This window comes from Mirounga leonina, unplaced genomic scaffold, assembly GCF_011800145.1.
Source record: "Mirounga leonina isolate KUSES-001 unplaced genomic scaffold, KU_Mleo_1.0 Mir_171, whole genome shotgun sequence".
Taxonomy (NCBI): Eukaryota; Metazoa; Chordata; class Mammalia; order Carnivora; family Phocidae; genus Mirounga; species Mirounga leonina.
This window is the reverse complement of record NW_023270436.1, coordinates 9342512-9369185: the sequence shown is the minus strand read 5'-3', so window position 1 is coordinate 9369185 and position 26674 is coordinate 9342512. Positions and strand designations below refer to the sequence as shown.

General features: G+C 39.3%; 1 protein-coding gene across 3 annotated transcripts in view; it reads right to left on the bottom strand.

Moving 5' to 3' along the window:
* The window catches only part of MAPKAPK5 (MAPK activated protein kinase 5), a 36031-nt gene extending 9360 nt beyond the window's left edge, over nucleotides 1-26671 (bottom strand). For 2 of the 3 annotated variants that reach the window (XM_035017020.1, XM_035017021.1), the window contains exons 1-8: nucleotides 26542-26671; nucleotides 14202-14275; nucleotides 13419-13494; nucleotides 12743-12840; nucleotides 10919-11027; nucleotides 9098-9187; nucleotides 8254-8349; nucleotides 1773-1853 (exon numbers count right to left, since the gene is read on the bottom strand). In XM_035017020.1, the coding sequence (XP_034872911.1) occupies nucleotides 1773-1853; nucleotides 8254-8349; nucleotides 9098-9187; nucleotides 10919-11027; nucleotides 12743-12840; nucleotides 13419-13494; nucleotides 14202-14275; nucleotides 26542-26577 (660 nt within the window). In that variant the 5' untranslated portion in view covers nucleotides 26578-26671. Of the gene's footprint in view, nucleotides 1-1772; nucleotides 1854-8253; nucleotides 8350-9097; nucleotides 9188-10918; nucleotides 11028-12742; nucleotides 12841-13418; nucleotides 13495-14201; nucleotides 14276-20868; nucleotides 20959-26541 lie in introns of those variants that run through there. The other variant, XM_035017022.1, reaches the window with a different exon arrangement.
* Between the last annotated feature and the right edge of the window lie 3 nt (nucleotides 26672-26674).

The window sequence follows — 26674 nt, the reverse complement described above, 5'->3', positions numbered from 1 at the left end:
GTTGGTTAAGTATCTGCCTTTGGCTCAGGTCATGATCCCAGGGTCCTGCTCAGCAAGGAGTCTGCTTCTGTCTCTGCTCCTCATCCCGCTCATGCTCTCTCTCTCCCTCTCTCTCTCAAGTAAATAAATGAAATCTTTAAAAAAAAAAATTATAGAGGTGAAAGGAATCTTAAAAACAGTTCAAATTGGGGCACCTGGGTTGCTCAGTCGGTTAAGCGCCTGCCTTCGGTTCAGGTCATGATCCAGGGTCCTGGAATCGAGCCCCACATCAGGCTCCCTGCTCAATGGGGAGCCTGCTTCTCCCTCTCCCTGTGCCTGCCACTCTGCCTACTTGTGCTCGCTCTCTCTCTCTAATAAATAAATAAAATCTTTTAAAAAAAAGTAGTTCAAATCCCTCACTTTCCACATGAGGAAACTGATACTATTTTTTAAGATTGATGTAGTTATTTGACTTCCAAAAATTTAATTACATCTTATTACAGATTTTTGTTAAAATATTATTTGCAAATGTAGCATTCAGTGTTGACTTAGTTGCCAATATAAAGAGGATTATCTCTAGACTAACATATATACACATTCAAAAGTCATATGAGCTGTTTATTATTCCAACAGGCTACTCATCTGCAGTGTGTAATTTTTATGAATGCCATGCTAATTCATGAGCACCACTAGGGGTTCACAAAATGGAACAGGAAAAGAAGACAAAAATACTACTGGAAAATAATATATCATACAAGAATCCATTGCACTCATGCTGAGAAAATTTTCGCAAGTAAATTAACGTCATCTAAATGCTTCTACCACTCACTTCCTGCATGCATCAAGAAGCGGGAAGCAGTTTCTGACTCTGATGCTGTAATCAGCACAGCCCTCAAACCTTCACTACATAAGAGTAGAGCTGACTATGATTTTGAGTTTGTAGGGCAAGAAGGTGTGGAGCAGTGATTTCTTGGGGACTGACCAGTATTACTCATGAAAGTAGACGTTTTGGGTTCTTGGTTACACTGTGCCAGTGACAGGGTAGAGCACAGGGTCCTGAGTGGCAGAGGAGCCTGGGTGTTCTCTCTGACGTTTGCCTGTGTGTACGTGTGTGCATGTGCTATAGGAACATGTGGGGCCCTAAAGTGTGGGACCCAAGAAGAGCCAACCTACTGCCTTTTTACCACCCTCAGGTCCCTCTCTGTCATCTATATTCAGCCAGGAGTCCCCAGGAAGCATCATTTTTTTTTTTCTGATCTACTCAGCGACTCCAGGACCTGCTTTAAGAGGCCCTAATCCTCTTGTGTTTTAGAACAGAAATGCTTGATATGCAGGCTACAGACTGAGAACTGTAAGACCAGGAACACTTGCTGTTGTGTTGTAGACACTTCTAAGTTGGGTATTTTACAGGAAGAAAGAACAGTATCATAAATGGCCATAGAATGTTCCCAGAAATGGCCTCCACCTCAAAAAAAGCAAGACAACCACGTCTTTTAAATGTGGTCAGTGGACTACAACTATCCAAATAAATAACCTACAGGTGACCACTGCCCTTGGTTACTGCTGCAAAACCTCAATTGTTAAGAAACTTATTTCATATTTCATCAGACAAAAAAACCTGAATTCCAAGAAATCTTCTGCATGTGTGGCTGTTGCCAGCCTTTTGGACAGGAATATTAAGGGATAAGAATTCCCTTAGAATTCCAAAGAATTCATTCCCAAAGAACCACAAACACCCCACAGGAGAAGAGGGGCTATACCTGAAGGGTACAGGTAAGTATCTCTTCCCCTACCTTGTTGTAAGTGTAGGGTGTTGGCGAGGTAGGTATGATGCCAGATTTCTCCTTCTGATGCCTTCTCTGTGCCTCCAATACCTGTCAGAGTCAGACCAAAGGGGACAATTTACTGAAAACCACACCAAATGACCTACAGCTTGAGAAAGAATGTTGAAAAAGAATGCTGAAGGAGAGCAGACACTGGCAGTCAACAATTAAAAACAAAACAAAACAAAACAAAAAACCCAACCCTCCAGAAAACACAAACTTGCAAAAACCTGCTTTCCCTCTTATAACCAGCAATTTATGAGTTTTTGCCCAGGTCAAGGACATGAAGATCAAGTCCTTGGAAGAGATTTAACTCTTCTTCCTGCCCATCAAGGCATCCGAGATCATGGACTTTTTCCTGGAGACATAAACATCCCTTATGCCTGTATAAAAGCAGACCAGTGCTGGCCAGTGGATCAGGTTTAAGGTACTTGTTGCCATCAAGGACTATAACAGTCATGTTGGTCTGGGTGTTAAGTGTTCAAGGAGGTGACCACTGCCATCCATGGGGCCATCATCCTGGCCAAGCTCTCCACTGTCCTGTGCAGCGAGACCCCTGGGGGAACAATATTGGCATACCCCGCAGATTCCTTGCAGGATGACAGGATGCTGCAACTATGCACTGGTCTGCTTCCTTCTCACACCCAGACCCACGCTATGGTCTTAGCCCCATGCCCACGAAGCTGCCGATGGCAGATGTTGACAACTGCCACACTTCAGCCAGGGGCTGCAGTGTCACCAGGGGCAACTTTGCCAAAGCAACCTTCGATGCCATCTCCAAGACCTACAGCTGCCTTACCCCAACACTCTGGAAAGAGACTGTGTTCACCAAGTCTCCCTGTCAGGAATTCACTGACCATCTTGTAAAGACCCACATCAGAGTCTCCATGCGGAGGACCCAGGCTCCAGCTATGGCCACCACATAGTGTTTTTATACAAGAAGAGTAAAGCGAATTAATTAAACCTGAAAAAGAAAATACCATTTATAATAGCACCATAGAATAAATCTTAACAAAGATGGGAAAGACCTGTACACTGAAAACCACACAAATATTGCTGAGAAAAACTAAAGGCAAAAATAAATGGAGCAATACAGCTTGCTCATGGGCTAGAAGGCTCAGTATTGTTCAGATGTCAGGGTCCTCATATTGAACCATACCTCTAAAACAACCCTAGTCAAAATCCCAGCAGGCTTTTTTGTAGAAATTAACAGCTGTTTCTAAAGTTTATATGGGAGTACCTGAGTGGCTCAGTTGGTTAAGCATCTACCTTTGGCTCAGGTCATGATCTCAGGGTCCTGGGATCTAGTCCCGTGTCAAGCTCCCTGCTCAGCGGGAAGCATGCTTCTCCCTCTCCTCCCCGCTCATGCTCTCTGTCACTCTCTCTGTCTATCTCTCTCTCTCTCTCTCAAATAAATAATTAAAATCTTAAAAAAAAAGTTTATATGGAAATGCAAAGAAATTAGAATAGCCAAAACAACTATGAAAAAGAACTGAGTTGGAGGGCTAACACTACCTTATCTCAATAGTTATTAGAAAAAAAAGTTATTATAAAGCCACAGTAATCAAGACAGTACAGTACTGGTGTAAAGACAAAGAGATCACTGGAACAGAACAGAAAAACCAAAATTAAACCCACACATACACATTCAATTGATCTTTGATGAAGATTGAAAAGCAATGCAATGGAGAAAAGATAGCCTTTTCAACAAATGGTACTGGAACTGGATATCCAAATGCTAAAAAAAAGAACTTAGATTCATATTCATACATTATACAAAAATTAAATCAAAATGGATCATGCATATAAATGCAAAACGTGAAACTATTAACTTGTAGGAGGAAATCTTGGGTGATCTTGGGTGAGACAAAGATTTCTTACACATAGGAAACCAAAAGCTGAGCCCATAAAATATATATATATATATTTTAAGATTTTATTTATTTATTTGACCGAGAGAGACACAGTGAGAGAGGGAACACAAGCAGGGGGAGTGGGAGAGGGAGAAGCAGGCTTCCTGCCGAGCAGGGAGCCCGACACGGGACTCGATCCCAGGACCCTGGGATCATGACCTGAGCTGAAGGCAGACGCTTAATGACTGAGTCACCCAGTCATCCCCCAAAAATATTTTTAAAAATTGGTAAATTGTGGGGCGTCTGGGTGGCTCAGTGCGTTAAGCATCTGCCTTCGGCTCAGGCCATGATTCCAGGGTCCTGGGATCGAGTTCCTCATCGAGCTCCTTGCTCAGTGGGGAGCCTGCTTCTCCCTCTGCCCGCCGCTCCCCCTGCTCCTGCTCTCTCTTTCTCTGATGAATAAATAAATAAAATCTTTTAAAAAATCAATTAATTCATCATATTAACAAAATAAAGAAGAAAAATATATTATCAGGCTAACATGCAGAAAAAGCATTGGACAAAATTTAACACATTCCCTTTCAGTAAACTAGGATAGAAGGAAACTTCCTCAACCCGAAAAAGGGCATCTACAAAAATGTAATAGTTAATATGGTTAATGGTAAAAGATTGAACATTTTTTCTAAGATCAGGAATGAGGCAAGGAGGTCTGCTCTAATCCCTTATATTCAGCTAGTGGTCCCAGCCAGTACAATAAGGCAAGGAAAAGAAATAAAAGGCAAACATACTGGAAAGAGCAAAGTAAATGTCATTATTCACAGACAACCATGATTTTGTATGTAGAAGATCTTAACAAATCTACAAAAAATCTACTATAATTGATAAGTGAATTTAGCAAGATACAAGGGATCAAAAGTCATTTGTATTTCTACAAACTAGCAACAAACAACTGGAAAATGAAATTGTTAAAAATATAATTTCTAACAGCATCCAAAAATATAAAATATAGGAATAAACTTAAAGTATGTACAAAACCTATGCACTAAGAAATATAAATATTTCTGAGAAAAATTAAAGACCTAAATAGAGAGATCTACCATGTTCACTGATTAAAAGACTTAATAATGATCGCTCCTCAGCCTTTTGGCTAAGATCAAGTGAAAGACTTAATAATGTTAAGAGGTCAACTTTCTCCAAATTCATCAGCAAATTAAACACAATCCAAATCAAATCCCAGGAGATTTTTTCCGTTATAGAGAAGTGAATTGTAAAATTTACAGAAAAGTGCAAAGGGTTCAGAATAATCAAAACAATTTTGAAAAAGAATAAATTTGAAGGACTTCTTACACTATCTGATATCCGAGGTCAAGACTTAATATAAAGCTACAGTAATCCACATGATATAGCTGTAAGGATAGATACATAAGCAGAATAGAACAGAATAGAATAGACTAACACATATATGGTCAATTGATTTTTTTAAAGATATTCATTCATTCATTCATACGAGGTGGGGAGGGGCAGAAGGAGAGGGAGAGAGAGAATCTCAAGCAGACTCTGCAATGAACCCAGAGCCTGACTCAGGGCTACATCCCACAACCCTGAGATCATGACCTGAGCCAAAATCAAGAGTGGGATGCTTAACTGACTGAGGCACCCAGGTGCCCCTGGTCAACTGATTTTTGACAAAACTGCAAGATAATTCAGTTCAACAAAACTGTAAGGTAATTCAATGACACAAGGTTATTCTTTTCAACAAATGATGTGGAAACCTGACATCCATAAGGAAAAAGAACTTTGACCCTTATTTTACACACACACACACGCACACACACAGAGACACCACCCGTCAAATGAATCACAGTCCAAAAGGTAAAAGCTAAAACGATAGGGGCACCTGGGTGGCTCAACTGGTTAAGCATCTGACACCTGATCTCAGCTCAGGTCTTGATCTCAGGGTCATGAGTTCAAGTCCTGTGTTGGGCTCCGTGCCAGGCAAGGAGCCTACTTAAAAAACGTGGGGGGAGGCACCTGGGTGGCTCAGTCGGTTAAGTATCCAACTTTTGATCTCGGCTCAGGTCATAATCTCAGGGTCATGGGATCAAGCCCCAAGTCAGGCTCCACGCTCAGTGGGAGTCTGCTTTTCTCCCTCTCCCCCTTCTGCTCGCTAACACTCTCTCTAAAATAAATAAATAAATCTTTAAAAAAAAAAAAAGGCTAAAACTATAACCTTTAATAAGAAACCATGAGAAAAATCTTCATGTACATGGGTATGGAAAGACCTCTTAGAAACAGAATCACCAACCATTTAAAAAAAAAAATTGGGTGAGAGGCGCCTGGGTGGCTCAGTCGGTTAAGCATCCAACTCTTGTTTTCAGCTCAGGTCAGGGTTGTGAGATCAAGCCCTATGTCAGGCTCCATGCTGGACATGGAGCCTGCTTGAGATTCTCTCTCCCTCTCCATCTGATCCTCTCTTCTTTCCCTCTCTCTCTCTCAAAAGAAAAAAAAAAGGGATGAATTGGATTTGATCAAAATAAAAAAGTTCTAGGGTGCCTGGCTGGCTCAGTCAGTGGAGCATGAGACTCTTGATCTCTGGGTTGTGAGTTAAAGCCCCACGTTGGGGATGGAGATTACTTAAATAAATAAATAAACTTTGGGGCCCCTGGGTGGCTCAGTCGTTAAGCATCTGCCTTCAGCTCAGGTCATGATCCCAGGGTCATGGGATCGAGCCCCACATCGGGCTCCCTGCTCAGCTTCCCTGCTTCTCCCTCGCCCACTCCCCCCTGCTTGTGTTCCCTCTCTCACTGTGTCTCCCTCTGTCAAATAAAATCTTTTAAAAATAATATAATTAATTAACTTTAACAAAAATTTAAAATTTTTTTAAAAATAAAAAACTGCTGCTATTCTGAAAAGCAAGCCACAGTCTGAGAAAAATATTCATAATATATATGTGGTGGGCAGAATAATGGCTTCCCAAAGACATCCATGTTCTAATCCCTGGAATCTGTGAATATGTTACCCTACACAGCAAAAGGGACTTTGCAGATTTTATTAAATGGAGGATCTTGAGATGGGGAAGTATCCTGGATTATCTGGGTGTATCTAATGTAATCACAATTATGAAAGGGAAGCAAGAGGGTCAGAGTCAGAGAGACTGGAAGATGCTATGGTACTGGCTTTGAAAATGGAGAAAGATGGGATGCCTGGGTGGCTCAGTCAGTTAAGCGTCTGCGTTCGGCTCAGGTCACGATCCCAGGGTCCTGGGATGGAGCCCCACATCGGGCTCCCTGCTCAATGGGGAGCCTGCTTCCCCCTCTGCCTGCCCCTCCCCCTGCTTGTGACCTCTCTCTGACAAATAAATAAAACCTTTAAAAGAAAAAAGAAAGAAAGAAAATGGAGAAGGAGGCCACCAACCAAAGAATGCAAGTGCCTCTTGAAGCTGGACAAGGCAAGGGAATGGATTCTCCCCTAGAGCTTCCAGAAGGAACACAGTCCTGACAACACCTTGAACCGTTTCAGACTTCTAACCTCCAAAACTGTGAGGAAATAAATGTGTTGCTTTAAGGTACTAGGTCTGTGGCAATTCATCACAGTAGCAATAAAAAGTAATACATATATACAACAAAGAACTTGTATCCAGAAAATAATAAGAACTTTTTATACCTCACAATTATAAAACCAAAAATGGGCAAAAGATTTATACCCATACTTCACAAGAGAATGTTTTACCCATATTTCACAGTAGAATGTCTAATAAACACATGAAAAAATACTCAAAAGTAACCATTAAGAAAGCATTATAATTAAATCCATAATGAAATAATATTATGGACCTACCAGAAAAACTAAACTTATATATACTAACAAACATGAATTGATGGTAAGAACATGAAGCAACTGCAACTCTTATGTATTACTGGGGAATAGGTAAAATGGTACAACCATTTTGGAAAAGATGTCCCCCAAAACTTGTAAATGAATGTTCGTAGCAGCTTTATTCATAATAGCCAAAAATAGAAAAGCCAAAATGGCCATCAGTCAGTGAATGGATAAACAAACATGGCTTAGTCCTCTATGATAGAACACTACTTAACAACAAAAAGGAACTAACTGCTGATATATGCAGCAACGTGGATGAATTTCAAACACATGCTGAGCAAAAGAAGTGAAACACAACAGGTACATGAGTTTCATTCATATGAATTTCTACAACAGGCAAAACTAACCCATAATGACAGAAAGTAGATCAGTGATTACCTGGTGCAAACTGACTACAAAGATACATAAGAGTTCCTGACGTGACAGAAATGTTTCATATCTTGATTGTGGTGGTGTCCGTGCAGGAGTATCTATTTGTCAAAACTCATCAAACTGTACTTAAAGCATGAGTATTTTATTGTATACAAATCATACCTTGTTTTTAAAACAAGTTGATTTTAAAATAAAATGCCTGCATCTAGTTAAGCAGACTGTAGGTTTCTGAAGCTGAGTTCTTCCCTTCCCATTGGTAATACATGCCCACTTGTGCTGTGGAAGAGAAGAACGTGTCTACAGACAGCCGGGTGACACATCCTGTGGCAGAAAGAGTAAATGCTTACCTGAGGTGCAACATAATAAGGGGTGAACTGGGGTGTCATCAAGTCACCTTGGTCAATTTTGGCAAATCCAAAGTCACACAACTTCACTGGGGCATCCTGAAATAAAACAAATGGGAGTCATTGCTCCAGAGTTCTCAGTAAACACTAAAGGAAAATCCAGGTGGAAGACAGGTTATCTTGTGCTCTCTCTCACGAGTTTCTAGCTGACACCAGAGCCTATGAATAACATGTCCTCACATCTGGAGAAATGATTCATACTGAGGAATTTTTCTTAGTAACACAGAGGTAAAGAATTTCTATCCACTCATAGTTGGCCTTGTTTCATGACTGGTATATGCAGTACTAAAATCAAGATCTTAACCAAGTGCCCCCTGGCTCTATCTACTGGCCCATCATCTGCAACCCAGGGTGCGATTTCACTTTTAGCATCAACTTCAAGATTGCCAGAGCAACTTATTTGGTGGGACATGGTACAAGGGGCTGGAGAGAAAAAAAACACCTTATCAGCATTAATGAACGGCGAATACAACTATTACACTTCAAGGTAATATTTAACAGCATATAGATTCCTGCCCCTTTCCAAAGCACCCCCAAATCATATCCAAAATCTTAAGTCTTACAAATGTATATCAGTACCATCCAAAATTATCAATGCCAGGGGTATAGTAGAATGTCTCTGAGCCTCTAGCAAGGAAACAAGTGGGGAAAGTAAGCTGCTGGAAGCACTTTGGCTTAAAGCCTCTTCACCATGGATTCAGAGAGCTCTGAATCTACACCTACACACCCATTCCCGAACTGTGTTGAGAGTGGCAGCACTAAAAGGCAGAAAAACAAGTCATCTCACCAAAGAGTTATCCTTGAAGAGCAGATTTTCAGGCTTGAGGTCTCTGTGAGCGATGTTTAACAAGTGACAGTGCTGTAGAGCCAAAGCTATCTGGAAAAGGACACAATGGAGCAACCATGTCTTAGAAAAGATAGCTCTTTAATGCCCCTAGCTTAGAGAACTCAGGATATTAAAAAAAAAAAAAAATCCTTAATTAAGTCGATTAAGACTGGGGTTGGTTTTCAATTTTACAGCAGAAATTAAGTAAGACTTTGGGTACCAAGAAACAAATGAATTCAGCTTAGTTTAGCTGCAACCTGTATTTCATTAAGCTAAATAAATAAATAAACAAATAAATAAATACAGTAAAACACTTCTTTGCCCAAGTAAACTGATGGGTACCAAGAAATAGAAATGAATTCAGCTTAGTTTAGCTGCAACCTGTATTTCATTAAACTAACTAAATAAATAAAACAGTAAAACACTTCTTTGTCCAAGTAAACAGACAGTTAAACCCTGTACGAAATGGGAAGGACGAAATGCTTCCAATTCCACTCCTCTGAGATGCACCCACCACGGCAGCGTAAACATTGTGCCGGGCAGTCTTCAGCGGGCCTGGGCTCCCCTAGCAGGACAGTGGGCACTAACACCTGGCTCCGCACTGTCCGGGGGTTCAAGTCCAGGCTCTGCCTTCAAGAAAAATGGGAAGCTGCTAACTGCATTTTTCCACCTGATATTCCAATTTGCTCATCCCATTTGCTGAAATGAAATGTCGCCTGTTTAGGTGGGTTGGAAGGGTTTTTGTTTTATATGAGATTCTCAGAGCACATCCTAATATTTGAAATCTTTGAAAAATACAAGATGTAATTTTTAAAATTAAATAGAACAAATTCTACCTGTTCTTCAACTCTCAGTATGGAATTGTCTTGGCATTCCAAATATCAGCTCCCCCCCACCAGAAAGGAGGCATCCAAAAATGCTTAAGGCTCCCACACACTGTTAGCGCTTGAAGCTGAGGCCACTGGCTGGCCGCGGCGCTCACAAGCTCAGCTAGTGCGCTACCAGAGGGCCAAGTCTTCTGCTAATGCCACAAGGGGCTCTGGCCCAGTGAGCAGAGACTTTGATAGGAATTCTTGCTTTAAGTGAGGGAAGAATGCTTGAGGCTCATGGAAAATTTGGAAGAATTTTGTATTTAGAACCAATTGAGGTCTGATTTCCTGCTTTTTGCCTTGCTTGCTTGGCCTGAAGATAAGCCTTGTGGAGTTAGCTTGTCACCTCCTCAAGAGGTTATTTCGTTAGATTCCTAGTATTGTTTGTGACATAAATCATTTTTCTAGCAATAAAATGTGATGTCAAAATAGAGAGACTATAATCAGGAATAACCCAGAATTACAGAGACCTTAGAATTCTATTAAATCTGATGAGGTGACTCAGAAGCAAAAAGTATCTTGTATACAATTGTCCCAGAAGATATTTTTATCCCATACAATCTTTCAGGTGTTATCAACAGCAATTTATCTCAAAGTCCAACACTGCTTGGAATGCTACATACTCAAAGATATCTACAGTCTACAGAGGAATTAAAAGATTACCTTTCTTCCAGAGTTTATTTAAATCTTATAATAGGCAATCAATTGACAACCACTTAAAAATACAGTCCCCCCCCAAGCATAAAAGGGGTCACATTTCTCCTGTCAAAGCATCTTTTCTGATTACATAACAAAGCAGGCAATGAGAGATCAAATAGAGCTTTTCTTCAAGCTTTCTTTTATTCCCCCCAATGAAATTGTGCTTGTTAACCAACATTGTTGGCAGTTTGATTGGTACCCGGGGTTAACTTGCCTGCTTTGTTACTTGGCTGGCTTGCTTCTCTGTAAAGTGCCGGTGCTGGCTGATTCTGTGAAATAGCTCTCCCCCTTCCATCATCTCCATTACAATTAAGAGTCGAGCCCTGTTTGAAAGCATTTGATTTTGTTAAGTTAAAAAAAAAAAAAACTGAAACATCAAATAGCTAACCTAAAGATACCTCATCTACAAAGTGTGTAACTACTTCCTAAGTCTAGCCCTACCATGCCCCTTGGAGTTGGACCCCTTGTCACTATCAACTGGACACTATAGATAAGGAATACCCCTCACCTAAAATTTTCTAAGACGCTAAAATGAGAGTAAAATAATTAAGTTTTGAAGACAATGATCCTTTTGAAGATACTGGACTTAACTTGTTATTACTAGATGTTAAGGGGGGGGTGATCTTTTTTTTTTTTTTGAAGATTTTATTTATTTATTTGACAGAGAGACAGCGAGAGTGGGAACACAAGCAGGGGTGAGTGGGAGAGGGAGAAGCAGGCTTCCCGCTGAGCAAGGAGCCCAATGTGGGGCTCGATCCCAGGACCCTGGGATCATGACCCGAGCTGAAGGCAGACGCTTAACGACTGAGCCACCCAGGTGCCCCAGGGGTGATCTTTTAAGTGACATGTTTTTGTATCATATTTAGGGCAGCTAGATAGAAAGTGCATTGAAAACAGAATATGACTTTGTATAGGATATGAATTTCAAGTCACTTGGCTGGTGTGGGCTACCTTGGTATTCACTCTCATTCCTTGTCTGTCTATGTCTGTATCTATGTCTGCGTGTCTCTCTCCACTCCTTCTCCCCACTATACTAGTTTTCCATGTGACCCACAGCATACCCAGCAAGACAGCTGGACAGGGTTACACAGCTACTAAAGAAAAGCAAAAATTCTCATGTTGTTAAAAAAAAAAAAAATCGGAATTCTGGTTACCATTCTTTGATATAAATGCTTCCAGCTTCTATCCAAATGCTTTCACCAACAGAGCACAGTTGTTAAGAAATAGTTATGATTTCCCATTTGTTTTTACAAATCCATCTTCTTTCTCCACCTGGAAGAATCCTACCAAGTCCTAGCCCCCACATAACCACTCTGTGAGACACCTCACCTCCCCAGCCTACAGTTAGCAGCTCTCTTCTCCTTTGTAAGCTCAAAATATCTTATGGATGCCTCTCCTTGGTGCCTATCACATTGCTATGAAGATAGGTTGACATCCCAGTCCCCAGAAGAAATCATACCTTATTTAACTTTGAATCCCCTGGAAGACACTTAGAATGCCACCCAGTGGGCTTGCCAAACATTTGGCAGTTAAAAGAATAATGTTGATTTATTCCTTTAAAAGGAATGTCAGACTAAGCAATAAGAGCTTTTTGCCATATCAACTCTAAGCCAGTGCCTAGTAATATCTGGTCCCCTTTCACTAATTTGAAATAGAATCTATTTTAATTCCACATTACATACTTTTTTTTTTTTAAGAGAAAGTAATCACAATAATCAGGGGGTCCCAAAGAGTGGGTGGGGCATAGATGAAACAAGACTGACAATGAGTTGGCCAACCCAACTGTTGAAGTTGGGTGATGGCTACCTGGGGATTCATTACATAATTCTGTCTGCTTTTACAAATGTTTGAAATTTTCCAAAATAAAAAGAAGAGAAGAGAGAAAGAGGGAGGGAAACAGGCAGGCAGGCAGGAAGAGAAGGAGGGATGGAGAGAAAGGGGAGGGGGAAAGAGAGCACAAAAGAGAGGAAAACCCCACTACACCTTGACCTACATGTAGAGAGGTGGACATGTGGTGATGACCCCCATGTAGTCTTACCTGGGGCTGGACTCATGAGGAAACTGTACACTGTTAGCAAACACTTCGATAATTTGAACTATATTTGGGTGTGTGGCACACATCATGTGCAGACGTACCTTAAAGAGAACAGAGGAAACGTATCACCTCACCAACAGATTTACTTCTACTGCCCCACCCATTAGCAAATGAAAAATCTGGCAAATAACTCATTTTGTTTCAGAAATTATTCATGTATCTCTAAGCACAAGAATACGTCCTCCACTGCACATGTTACTAGTAGGTCATCACCACACCCAGATGATTTAAAACAAATGTGTATTTTTTAGAACTAGAAACACATCCTCACAACCCTCCTGCAGCACACTTACAAGACACTAGTCACCATTCTCCACTCTTCAAGGAACTTGGCCAATAAGTAAAAGCTGAGGTAAACCTGAATACTTCAGGGTATAAGAACCACATTAATTGAAAAAGAACAAGAGGTGGTTTTAAGGAAGGAAGACTGACAGCCTTTGGCACTGACAGATATGGGACCACTTTGTAATGATGACAGGAATAGGGAAAAGGGGTAAATGTGGATATAAAATTCTTTGTGCATCTCTGTATTCCCTCCAGGAAGCTGCCTTACTTGTAAAAAGAATAATCTGTAGGCACTTCCAATATTTAGGCAAATCAAGGCAATAAAGGGTCATACCTCGTTTCTAGCTTTTGGACGATCAAAAAGAATTTTCAGTGCAAACCGTTCTTGAGTAGATTTCTTTACACAGACTCTAGATTTGGAGGAAAAAAAATCAATCAGAAATCATCTACGTTACACTGAAAACTAATTTAATAGGTTTGTTCTTTTAGAACTGTACTTCTAATCAAGAATATATCCGGGTGCATCCAAACAAACTTGCCCCTAGGGCTAGCAGGTGGAGAGGCAGAAAAGCCATCTCACTCTCCCGGCACAGGCCTCAGCTCCTGAGCCATGTGGGAGCAACCTGAAGAAGGCCAAGGAAGGAATGGCCAAGGATGGCCTTTGCTGGCAACTCTCACAGTAGCTCCACAGTCTCAATATCCTTTTTCTTTTTCTTTTTTTTTTTTTTGAGAGAGACAGAGAGAATGAGGGGGTGGGGACAGAGGGGCAAGGAGAGAATCTTAAGCAGACTCCACACCTAGCACGAGCCCAACATAGGGCTCGATCTCACAACCCTGAGATCATAACCTGAGCCGAAATCAAGAGTCAAACACAACCAGCCTAGTCACCCAGGTGCCCCAGTCTCGATATCTTAAATGATTCTATGTTACAGACCAGGTGACTCAGTCACTTAAATGTATTTCTAAATGGATGAGGAAAAGCCTTACATAAATATGTCCACTTGTTAAATTAAGGCTATTTCACAAATCTGGCACACCTGATGCTTCTATTGTACAATGTATGTCAAATGGCCCTTTGCGGAGCAATTCTGCCATAGTTTTGCATGTCGTCTCTTACCTAACTGGACCACTAATTCCAGCTCCCAGCTTCTGAGTCCAATTGATATTGTATTCCTCTAAAATGGAGGTTTCCTATTAAAACAGAAAAGGGAGGGGGCAGACAATGATTCTCCAATTAAAAAGCCGAATAATAGAGCAAGGTGGGACAACAGAAAACCTTATCACTCACTATCTCATCTTCTAAAAGAAACTGATAAGCAGGGCTTTGCATTCTTTTGGCTTTATAATTAGGTACTTCTTCTAAATGACTAAGTTAGGCACTGTTTTCCAGCAAAAAAGAAAGCAAACACTTTTGGATAAGAAGAAATTCTTCAGCTCATCCACAAGGTCCATTTTACTCAGTGTTTTTCAGGGGGTGGGGGGTAGTGTGAGAGGAACATATTCTTTCAAAATGCTTCACTACTGAATATTCAATTGCTAAAATGAAATGGTCAGTATATTTTCTGAGGTTCCAGAAAGACTGCTCTGATAAATGCTTCTATGATATAGAAGGCCTATACCCTTGAAGAAGTTGATCAAATTGTTGAAATAACTGAATAAATTGAGACTTAAAAGTTCAAATAAGGTAGTAGTGAATATAATAGTAAATTTATCTAATTTTCAACAGCATCATTTTGAGTACAAAGATATCATCACATTGTGTAACTATATTTTTTATAGTTTTCAATTGTTTTATTTACAGTTTTAATAGCTTCCAATAGTTCCCAATACAGCCTCTATGATTTAGTGAAAGTTTTTATGGAATTCCTGTCTAATCACTATATGCTGAGCTTCGGTTGCCATAGGCTTTCAGGCATGAAAACCACATATTTAAGTTATGGCAGGCTAAAATTCACTTTTCAGGGTTCCACAGGAAGAAAAGGAAACCAAATGGAGACCCTGAGAAATTAGGCTGGAACTCATGAGATTTTCAAAGTGTTTTGTTGCAATGAGAATTGAATAGAATCGCGACTCCCAGTACATGAGAACAGGGTATCTGTCCACACTCATTGAGCAGTTGGTATGTGCCAGACACCAGGCTAAGTTCAGAGACAGAAAAACAGAGCTTCTGCCCAATTAATATGCAAGCATACAAAATAAGCTTACAACAGGCATCATCTCCACTTTCCTGCTGCCCAGTTCTTGATAAAGGTTCTCAGCATATAATAAATGCTCACTAACTGTGGAATGAGAGACTAGAAAGTAGACTAAAGCTGGATGATAGAGGGATATTGACTTGGGAAAGATCAGTTAGATCATTACACAAACTTCCTTCAGAAAAACTGTACACTAGGGTTAAGGAGCTTGAGAGCACGCAGTGAGTTACACGGACTAATGAGACTAGAATCTATGGCTTTGGCCTCTTCCCTAGCACCATTCCAGCTATCAAAGTTAACTGCCTTACACAGAAGATTGGGGACAGATCTTGCCCGATCAGGGAGGTCCCAGGCTCTGTCCCCAATCACCACCTCCTAAACAGAATTCACACCTACCCATTTAACTTGCCTACCTCCTTTATGTTTCCACTGCATGGCCTTTAGAAGTGTTTGAGAAGACAGGGAGGAATACAGGATTGGGAAAGAGGGAGTTGGGAGCATAGTCTAAGCTTCATGGTGGAGTAAAATCATTTGCTAAACCCCTCCTTCTCCTCAACTCTAATGAAAACATACACTCATAGGAGATCCATGGAAAAGAGAGATTTGTTCCATGGAATTATCTGTCATGAACAAATCAAAGAAGTGTTCATTTGCCCAGTTCCTGAGATGTGAAAATAACATTAGACAAAATTCTTCACTGTGCTGGTGCTTATTCAGATGGTACTCTACCTAATACACAGCCAAGACCGTTCAACTTGTAGAGGCTCTGATGAGGCTCTGACAGGAGTTTTACCATTTGCCGTTACAGAAGATAAGAGAGGCACTACCAGGCCTCTCTACAGCCCTGATTTCTGAACCCTGTTTTCCTTATACCTCTTGTCCTCTTTCCCAGCTTTCATTCTTACACCTTTGTTGATGGTGCCATAAACACTAACTGGTCTAAGGCTTCAAGAAGCCTGGCTGGGGAGGAGAAATAACAGCCTCAGATCTGTCAACTCTTCCATGTGTGGATGGCCTATTTTCTCACATATTTTAATGACAAGGAGAATACAGGAAGGGATGGGTCAATTAAAACACTTCACTGAAGGAATTATGGACTAATTCAAAGGCATCAATGAGAAACACATTGAATTCTGCTAAAGAAATATATATACTGCCTTAAATTAATAAGGATATAAATACATGGAATGAAGTAATTCTTTGGAATCCTTCTAGACCAAGGGTTTGGAAATCACAACCCACAGGCAAATCTATCCATTGTCTGTTTTTGTAAATAGTAAAGAAAATATATTTGTGAGAGATATAAAAATAATGATATAGTAAAAAAGTTAACATTTACTGGATTAAAAAAAAAAAAAAAGATCCAACCATAGCTGTCTATAAGAGATATACTTTGGATTCAGAGAAGCAAACAAGTTAAAAATAAAAGGATTTCAATGATTATGCTGGGTAGACTGGGTATCCACATGCAAGCAAAAGAACAAAGTTGGACCCTTAACCCCATACACAAAAACTCAAAATGGATCAAAGACCTTAATGTAAGACCTAAAACAATAAAATTCTTAGAAAAAAACATAGGACACAAGTTTTGTAACACTGTATTTGGCAATGATTTCTTGGATAAGACACTAAAGGAACAGGCAACAAAAGAAAAACTAGACAAGATGAACATGAAAATTTAAAAATTTTGTGCATCATAAAACATTATTAACAGAGTAAAAAAGGCAACCCACATAATGGAAGAAAATATCTGCAGATCAAGTATCTGATAAGGGATTAACATCTAGAATATACAACAATTCCTAAAACTCAAAAACAACCTGATTCAAAAAACGGGCTAGGAACTTGAAAAGACATTTTCCCAAAGATATACAAATGGCCAATAAACACATGAAAAGATGTTCAGCATCACTAACCATGAAGAAATACAAATCAAAACTCCAATGAGATACAACTTCACACCCATTAGGATAGCTACTATCAAAAAACAAATAAATAGGGGTGCCTCCGTGGCTCAGTTGGCTAAGTGTCAAACTCTTGATCTCAGCTCAGGTCTTAATCTCAGGGTTGTGAGTTCAAGCACCACGCTAGGTGTGGAGACTACTTAAAAAACAAACAAACAGAAAATAACAAGTGTTGGTGAGGATATGGAGAAATTGGAATGCTTGTGCACTACTGGTGGGAATGTACAATGGTACATTTCCAATGCCATGAAAAACAGTATGGCAGTTCCTCAAAGAAATTAAAAATAGAATTACCATATGATCCAGCAATTCCACTTTGGGTATATACCCACAAGAACTGAAAACAGGGTCTTCAAGAAATATTTGTATATCCATGTTCATAACAACTATTCATAACATGGAAGGGACCTAAGTGTCCATATACATATGAGGAATATCATTCAGCTTTAAATAGTAAGGAAATTCAGAAATATGCCACAATATGGATGAACCATGAGAATATTATGCTAAGTGAAATAAGCCAGTCACAAAAAGACAAACACTGGGGGCGCCTGGGTGGCTCAGTCGGTTAAGCGACTGCCTTCGGCTCAGGTCATGATCCCAGGGCCCTGGGATCGAGTCCCACATCGGGCTCCCTGCTCGGCGGGGAGCCTGCTTCTCCTTCTCCCCCTCCCCCTGCTGGTGTTCCCTCTCTCGCTGTGTCTCTCTCTGTCAAATAAATAAATAAAATCTTTAAAAAAAAAAATTTAAAAAAAATTAAAAAAAAGACAAACACTGTATGATTCCATTTTTCTGCGGTGCTTAGAGTAGTCAGTATTACAGAGACAGAAAGGAGAATGGTGATTGGTAGAGGCTGGGGGGAAGGACGCAGAGGAGTTACTGTTTAATGGGTACAGAGTTTCAGTTTTACAAGATCAAAAAAATTACATGGATGGATGGTGGTGATGGTTGCACAACATTATAAATATATTTAATACCAGTGAAGTGTACATTTAAAAATGGTTAAGATGGTAAATTTTATGATATGAGTAATTTTATTACAATTTTTTAAATGGAGAAAAAAAATAAAGGATGGAAAAAGATATACCATGAGTAACTATAAGAGAGCTGAAGTAACTATAGAGACAACAGACAAAATAGACTTTAAAACAAAAGATATTAATAGAGAGGCACTTTTTATAAGGATGAAAAGGTCAATTCAACAGGAAAATACGAGGATTATAAACATATATGGAGGCACCTAAGAACAGAGTCCAAAAATATATGAAGCAAAAATTGACAGAATATAGGAGGAAAATAGATAATTCAAAAATAATAGTTGGAGATTCCACTACCGCTACTCTCAGTAATAGAAAAGCTAAACAGAAAATCAGCTGGATGTAGAAGACAACACTGTCAACCAACTTGACCTGACATCTATTAGAACACTGCATCCAACAACAGGAGAATATACATTCTTCCCAAGTACACATGGAGTATTCTTCAGGATTAATCATATGCTGGATCATAGTCTCAATACATTTTTAAAAACTGAAATTATATAAAGTTCTTCAACCATAACTGAAATTAAGCTACAGATCAATTAAGCTACAAATCAACAAAAATTTTAAAATTACATAATACTTCTAAATAATCAATGGGTCAAAGAAGAAACAGGGAAATTAGAAAATATTTTGATCCGAATGAAAATAAAAACACGGGGCGCCTGGGTGGCTCAGTCACTAAGCGTCTGCCTTTGACTCAGGTCATGATCCCAGGGTCCTGGGATCAAGCCCCGCATTGGGCTCCTTGCTCCGGGGGAGGCCTGCTTCTCCCTCTCCCGCTGCCCCTGCTTGTGTTCCCTCTCTCGCTGTCTCTCTGTCAAAAAATAAATAAAATCTTTAAAATAAATAAATAAATAAAATAAAATAAAATAAAAACACAATACAGTAGTCCCCCCCCTTGTCTGTGGGGGGTACATTCCAAGATTCCCAGGGAATGCCTGAAATCAGAGCTGGTACCAAATCCTATATATACTATGTTTTTCCTACACATACATACCTATGATAAAGTTTAATAATTTAAAATCTATAACATTATAAATTATAATTTATAAATTAGGCACAGTAAGAAGCTAACAATAATAAAATAGAACAATTATAACAATATACTGTAATAAAAGTCATGTGAATATAATCTCTCTTACACACACAAGTATCTTTTTGTACCACACTCACCCTTCCTCTTCTTGTGATGGTGTGAGATAACAAAGTGCCTATGTGATGAGATGAAGTGAGGTGAATGACGTAGGCTTTGTGACAAGGCATGACCTTCTGATGATTCAGAAGGAGGATCGTCTGCTTCCAGACCATGGCTGACCATGGGTAACTAAAACCACAGAAAGCAAAACCATGGCTATGAGGGGACTATATGCTAAAATTTATGATGTACAGTTAAAGTGGTGTTTAGATGTAAATTTATACCTATAAATCCCTACATAAGAAAGATCACAAATCAATAACCTAAGCTTCTACCTTGAAAAACTAGCGAAAAAAGAAATACTCAAAGGAAGCATAAATAATAAAAACTAGGGCAGAAATCAATAAAATAGAAGACTGAAAATTCAAAACCAAAGTTGATTCTTCAAGAGAACAAAATTAACAAACCTTCAGCTAGACTGAAGAGAGAAAAAACACAAATTATTACTATTAGAAATGAAAGAGGAGACATCACAATTGACCTTACAGGAAGCTAAGCATTATAAAGGATCACCATAAAAAACTTTACGCCAAGAAATCAGACCACTAGATGAAATGGACAAATTCTAGAAAGACATAAATTACCAAAACTCACTCATGAAGAAATAGAAAATCTGAATAATCTATAAAAGAAACTGAATTAATAACAAAAAAATCTTCCCACAAAGCAAAGCCGTGACCTACATACAGTTTTAGGGGTAAATTCTACCAAATCATTTAAAGTGCAGTTTCTCATCTCAGCATCACTGACATTTTGAAGCAGATAGTTCTTTGTTGTGAGATTGTCCTGTGCATTGTTAAGATGTTCAGGAGCATTCCTGGCCTCTACCTGCTAGATGCCAGAAGCATCCCCTACCTGCACTGAATAACTATAATGTCTCCAGACACTGCCAAATGTCTTGTGAGAGACAAAAACTGCCCCCTATTGAGAACTATTGATTTAATGAAATAATACCAAACCTCCACACAAATTCTTCCAGAAAGTAAAGGAGGGTATACTTCCCAACTCATTTTGAGGCACATATTACCCTCATACCAAAGCTAGACAAAGGCATCACAAAACTATAGACCTATATTTCTCATGAATACAGATGCAAAAATCCTCAGCAAAATTATTAGCAAACTGAATACAGAAACATGTAAGAATAATTTTACATCAGACTAAGTGGGGTTTATACCAAGAATGCAAGATTGGTTTAATACCTGAAAATCAATTGTTACTATATATCACATTAAGAATAAAGAACAAAAACTATATGATCAACTCAATAGGTGAAGAAAAAGCATTTAACAAAAATTCAATGCCTATTCCTGATAAAAACTCTCAGCAAACAAGGAACAGAAGGGAACTCCTCAATTGGACAAAGGACATCTACAAAACCACTTACTTAGTGATAAGTCTTTAATGCTTTCCCCCTGAGATCAGGAACAAGGCAAGATGTCCACTTTTGCCACTTTCTTTCAACATTGTACCTGAGGTTCTACCCATGGAATAAGGCAAGAAAACAAAATTAATAGCATACATCCTGTAAAGGAAGAAGTAAAACGGTATTTATTTGCTGAAGACATGATTTTTATATGTAGAAAATCCTAAAGAACCTACAACAACAACAAAATCTAGAACTTAGCAAATGTGGTAGGATGTAAAACACATTATCAAAATACAGAAATGAACTGTTATTTCTATACACTAGTGACAAATAACCCAAAGAATGAAATTAAACAATTCTTAATACCATCATAGAGAATAAAATATTAGGAATAAATTTATTAAAGAGTGCAAGCTCCATACACTGAAAACTACAAATACATTGCTAAGAGAAACAGGAGAAGCCCTAATGAAATGGAGAGCTATACCTTGTTCTTGGATTAGAAGACAATATTGTTAAGATGGCAACTGTCCCCAAATTGACCTGTAGAATCAATGGAGTCCCTGTCAAAATCCCAGCACACTTTTTTGAAGAAATAGACAAGGGGATCCTAAAATTTATTTGGAAATACAAAGAACTTGAAGAGCCAACTTAATTTTGAAAAAGAGAAACCAAGTTTGTTCTCATACTACCCAATTTTGAATATTTACTATAAAACTTCAGTAATCAAATTAAGTATGATACTAGCATAAGGATAGTCATATCGATCAATAGAACAGAACAGAGAATCCAGAAATAAACTTTCACACTTATGATCAACTGATTCTCAAAAAAGGTAACCAAAGTAATTCAATAGGCAAAAGACAGTGTTTTGAACAAATTGTCCTGGAACAACTGGATATCCATATTAAAGACAGACAAACAAAACCGTAGACCTTTAGGTAACACCACACACAAAAGTTAATTCCAAGTGGATATTAGACCTAAATAAAGAACTAAAAACTGTAAAACTTCTAGAAGAAAATACAGTTGAAAAATCTTGTAACCTGAGACTACGCAAAGATTTCTTAGCTATGACACCATAAGCACAATCCATAAAAGAAAAAGAAAAAAAGATAAACTGGACTTCATCAAAATTAAAACCATTAAAAGTGAAAAGATAAGCCACAGACTGGGAAAAATATTTGCAGATCATATGTCTGATAAATCTCCTTTATTTAGAGAGAACTCTTACAACTCAATAATAAGACAAACAACTCAATTTACAAATGAGTAAAAGATTTTAATATAGTTAAATACCAGGGAAAAAAATACATGAATGGCAAACATACAAAAAGATGCTCAAGAGCATTAGAATTAGTTTTTATTCGGAGTATATAAAGAACCCTTACAACTCAATAATAAGACAAATGACCCAATTTAAAAATGGGCAAATGATTTGAATAGACATTTCACCAAGAAAGATACACAAATGGCAGATAAGCACATGAAAAGTTGACCAACAATATTAGTCATTAGGGAAATGCACATTAAAACCACAATCAGGGGGCACCTGAGTGGCTCAGCCGTTAAGTGTCTGCCTCCGGCTCAGGTCATGATCCCAGGGTCCTGGGATCAAGCCCCGCATCGGACTTCCTGCTCAGCGGAAGCCTGCTTCCCGCTCTCCCGCTCCCCCTGCTTGTGTTCCCTCTCTCGCTGTATCTATCTCTGTCAAATGAATAAATAAAATCTTTAAAAAAAAAAAAAAACCACAATCAGACCACTACACAACCACTAGGATGGCTAAAAGGGAAAGATGAATACCAAATATTTGTCAGGAAGGAAACAAAAACAAAGACAAAAACAAAAACAAAAAACAACAAACCCCTCAAACACTACTGGTGGGAATGAATAATGGTAAAGCTACTTTGGAAAAGTTCTGCAGTTTCTTAAAAAGTTAAACATAAACTTACCATACCACCTAGTAATTCCATACCTAGGTATTTAACCAGAAGAAATTAAAACAAATGTTTACACAAAAACTTGTATGGGCAAGTTTTATATATCATTTTGTTCATATTAGCTAAAACTGGAAACAATCTAAATGTCCATCAACTGGGGATGAATAAATAATAAAAAGATGACTCAACAATAAAAAAGAGATAAACTCCTAATATATGCACTAACATGGGTGAACCTCAAAAGTACTAGAAGTAAAAGAAGCCAAATATGTAAGACTATGTATTATACAATTTCATTAATTTGGAATTTCTAGAGACAAACCTAGTGGCAGAAAGTAGATCAGTGACTGTCTGGAGTGGGGAGTGGGAGTAGAGGCTGACTACAAATAAGCAAAAGGAAATTTCTAGGGGGGATGGAAATATTCTTTAAAAAAAAAAAAGAAAAGATTTTATCCATTTATTTGAGAGAGAGAATGCGAGCAGGAGTTGGGGGGGGAGGGGCAGAGAGGGAGAGAATCCCAAGCAGGCTCCATACCCAGCATAGAGACCAATGCGGCGCTTGATCTCACAAGGGAGATCATAACCTGAGCCAAAACCGAGTCAAGACACCCAACCCACTGAACCACACAGGTGCCCCGGGATGGAAACATTCTAAAACTGGATTGGGATGATAGTTGCACAACTCTGTACACTTACTAAAAATTCTTCAACTACACACTTACATTGACTGAATTTTATGGTATGTAAATTATACTGCAATTTTTTTTTTAAAGATTTTTATTTATTTGTCACAGACAGAGAAAGAGAGCACAAGCAGGGGGAGCAGCAGAGGGAGAGGGAGAAGCAGGCTCCTCACTGAGCAAGGAGCCTGATGTGGGACTCGATCCCAGGACCCTGGGATCATGACCCGAGCCGAAGGCAGACGCTTAATGACTGAGCCACCCAGGCGTCCCTATACTGCAATTTAAAAAATATTTTTAAAACTAAGGAAATGAATTTTCATTAAGTTCATCAAATATTAAAAACTCTGCCATATACGGGGTGCCTGGGTGGCTCAGTCATTAAGCGTCTGCCTTCGGCTCAGGTCTTGATCCCAGGGTCCTGGGATTGAGCCCCGCGTTGGACTCTGAGCTCAGCAGGAAGCCTTTTTCTTCCTCTCCCACTCCCCCTGCTTGTGTTCCCTCTCCTGCTGTCTCTGTCAAATAAAATCCTAAAAATAAAAAAAAAAAACTCTGCCATATTCAATAGAAGACAAATATGTAAGCAATCCCTAATCCCAAAATGTTCTTTCTTCAGGTTTATATAAGTGTCTTAGGAGTAGTGAGTCATGGGGCTATGGAGAAGAGACAGAAATGAGAAGACAGAGCCTAAGGTTGTTGCCTTGGCCTTATCTTAATTATTTTGAAGAGTAATAGGATGAGATGTTAAAGTCTAATCAGTCTGCTCTTAGGTAGTCAGGAAGCAGAAATTTAAATGGTCTGATTAGAGCCCAGGAAAACAGCTTTTCCAGCTGAACTCCACTGGTCTCAGACTTCATCACTGAGGGACATCCTCCAGAAAGCAAAACAATGAATACAACACAATGCTGCAGCAGAAGTTTTATTTGATGTCATGCTGGCTTGCTTCCAAGGGAGTATATCCTAGTCAGTACTAGTTGTCAGATTAGATATTTTCAACTCCACTTATTTTTATTGGTTGGACACACTCAAAGTAGTAGGCAGACTCACCAATGACCTGTCAAGTAAATGAAGAAAAGCTAAAAAAATTTAAGAAAGTCAGATTGGGCCATAGTGACCAAGTGAAGAAATTATGACTTTCTTAAATGACTCTTTAGTTGCTATGAGCTAACATTCATCGAGTTCCTACTAAATGTTAGGTATTATTGTAAGCACATTTAGATATATTTGTTCATTAAATCCTCAAAAAACCGTATGAGCTGTGGAGTGTTTTTATCTCCTTTCTATGAGTGGGGACTGAGAAGTGAAGTGACTTACTCAAGGACACAGCTAATGAATGGCAAGGCTGAGATTTTAACCCATGAGTTTACCTAGAGAAACTATGGTAGCCACTATGTAACATTGCCTCCCCATTTATATATTTACCCACTAGAACTATGTGCCTCTTCTGTTCAAAACTCCCTAGCGTTCCTCTGCTACTCAAGGTCAAAGCCAAAGTTCCTACAATGGTCTACAAGTCCCTATGTGCTCTAGCTTGCCATCACCTCCCTAAAACATCACTGACCCATTGCATTCACTTTGCTGTTCCTGGATCACACAAGACTTGTACCTATCTCAGAGGCTTTGTATCTGCTGTTCCTACTGCCTGTAACACTCTTCTCTGAGACAGTGGAGGTTTGCTCCCTTGTGCCTTTCAGACCTCTACACAAATGTCACCTCTTCAGAGAGGCCTTCCCTGACTACTCTTCCTAAAATAGTACTCCCCACCCTTTTTATACTTAATTATAAGCACCTGACAATGTTTATTACCTAACTCCACCATCTAGAATATAAGCTCCAGGAGAGCAGGGACATCTAGGAGTTTGGCTTTGCACCACCAGTGCCTAAGACAGCACCTGGCAAAAAACAGAAAATACTTGAATTTAAAAATCTGCCACATATGCTTTGATTCACAACCCAATTATATAACTTTAGGTAACAATTCATGACCCCGTACCAATAAAATTCAAACCAAAAGAAAAAATGCAGTCTTTTAGAACCTTTATTTCTATTATTTAAAATCTGATCTTCCTTAATATGTATGTATATTTCCATGCCTCCTTTAAAAGGTGAAGTTTCTTTGGAAAGTCTGATGACTTCTATAAACTTTGCTACACAAAAAATTGTTAAGTGTAACTTCTTAACTGTGTCTTGAAGGGGAAAATAAGCCCAAGTTGCCAATGGATGCCTGTCCCTCAAGGGAAAATGAAATTCTTAAATGCATTGACTTTAATACTGCAAAATAAGTAAATAACGCATATCGAACTTCAGGCTCAATTTACACAAGACTCTAATTTCCTAGCTACAGCTAGATGACTTTCTATTAGTACCTCAAAGTTTGCCTGTTTAAAAAAAAAGAGTAAAAAACAGATTTTTAAAAACTTTTCACTTTATTTGGGTCATTTTAGAACACACATATTTGCTTTGTTGTTGTTGTTGTTGTTAACAGAGCAGTAAGTCACAGAACACCATGAGCTCTTCCTCAATAAATTAAAGACTCCCTAGGAGGAGAGGAAAGAGGAATAGGTGAGGGAACATAGGCAAAAGTAAGAACAATATGTGCCAAAAGATAGATTTTGTAAGAAGGCGAGCCACCCCATCTGAAACTGCAGGTTTCGAGGAGGCTGGTTTCAAACAAATCGAGAGCGATGGGTAAAGTCCAACTCTCCAAATACTGTTGCAGATCATCCGGAAACAAATACTGGCGGCACTTGGGGAGTGATCGAAAGTGAAGTAGTAGGGCCCCCTCCGTCCCACTCATATCAAGTATCTCCACGCCACTCACCTTGCGTTTTAGATGAGCACAAATCACATCCCTACTTTAATCAGGGAAGTTAGAGGGAGTCGGACATCCCTCCCTATACATACACAAACCATTCACTCAAGGGCTGTAAAACGCAGTCCACGGAATCTGGGAAGACCGAAACCCGGAGTCGCTGGAACCTCTCACTCCAAGTTCTCTCCGCTTTCTGAGGCTGAGCCGAGAGGAATGCCACAGGGACAAAGCGGGGAGGAAGGGGGCATCTCCCCCTTACCTTGATGGCTTTCTCCATGTCGCTCTCCTCGGACATGCTCCTTGGGGCCTCTACGGCCGGGAGCGGCGGAGGCTGCACAGGTGCCCGGTCCCACCGTAGCCGGGGGAGCAAGGGGCTCGGCGCTCGGGCCCCT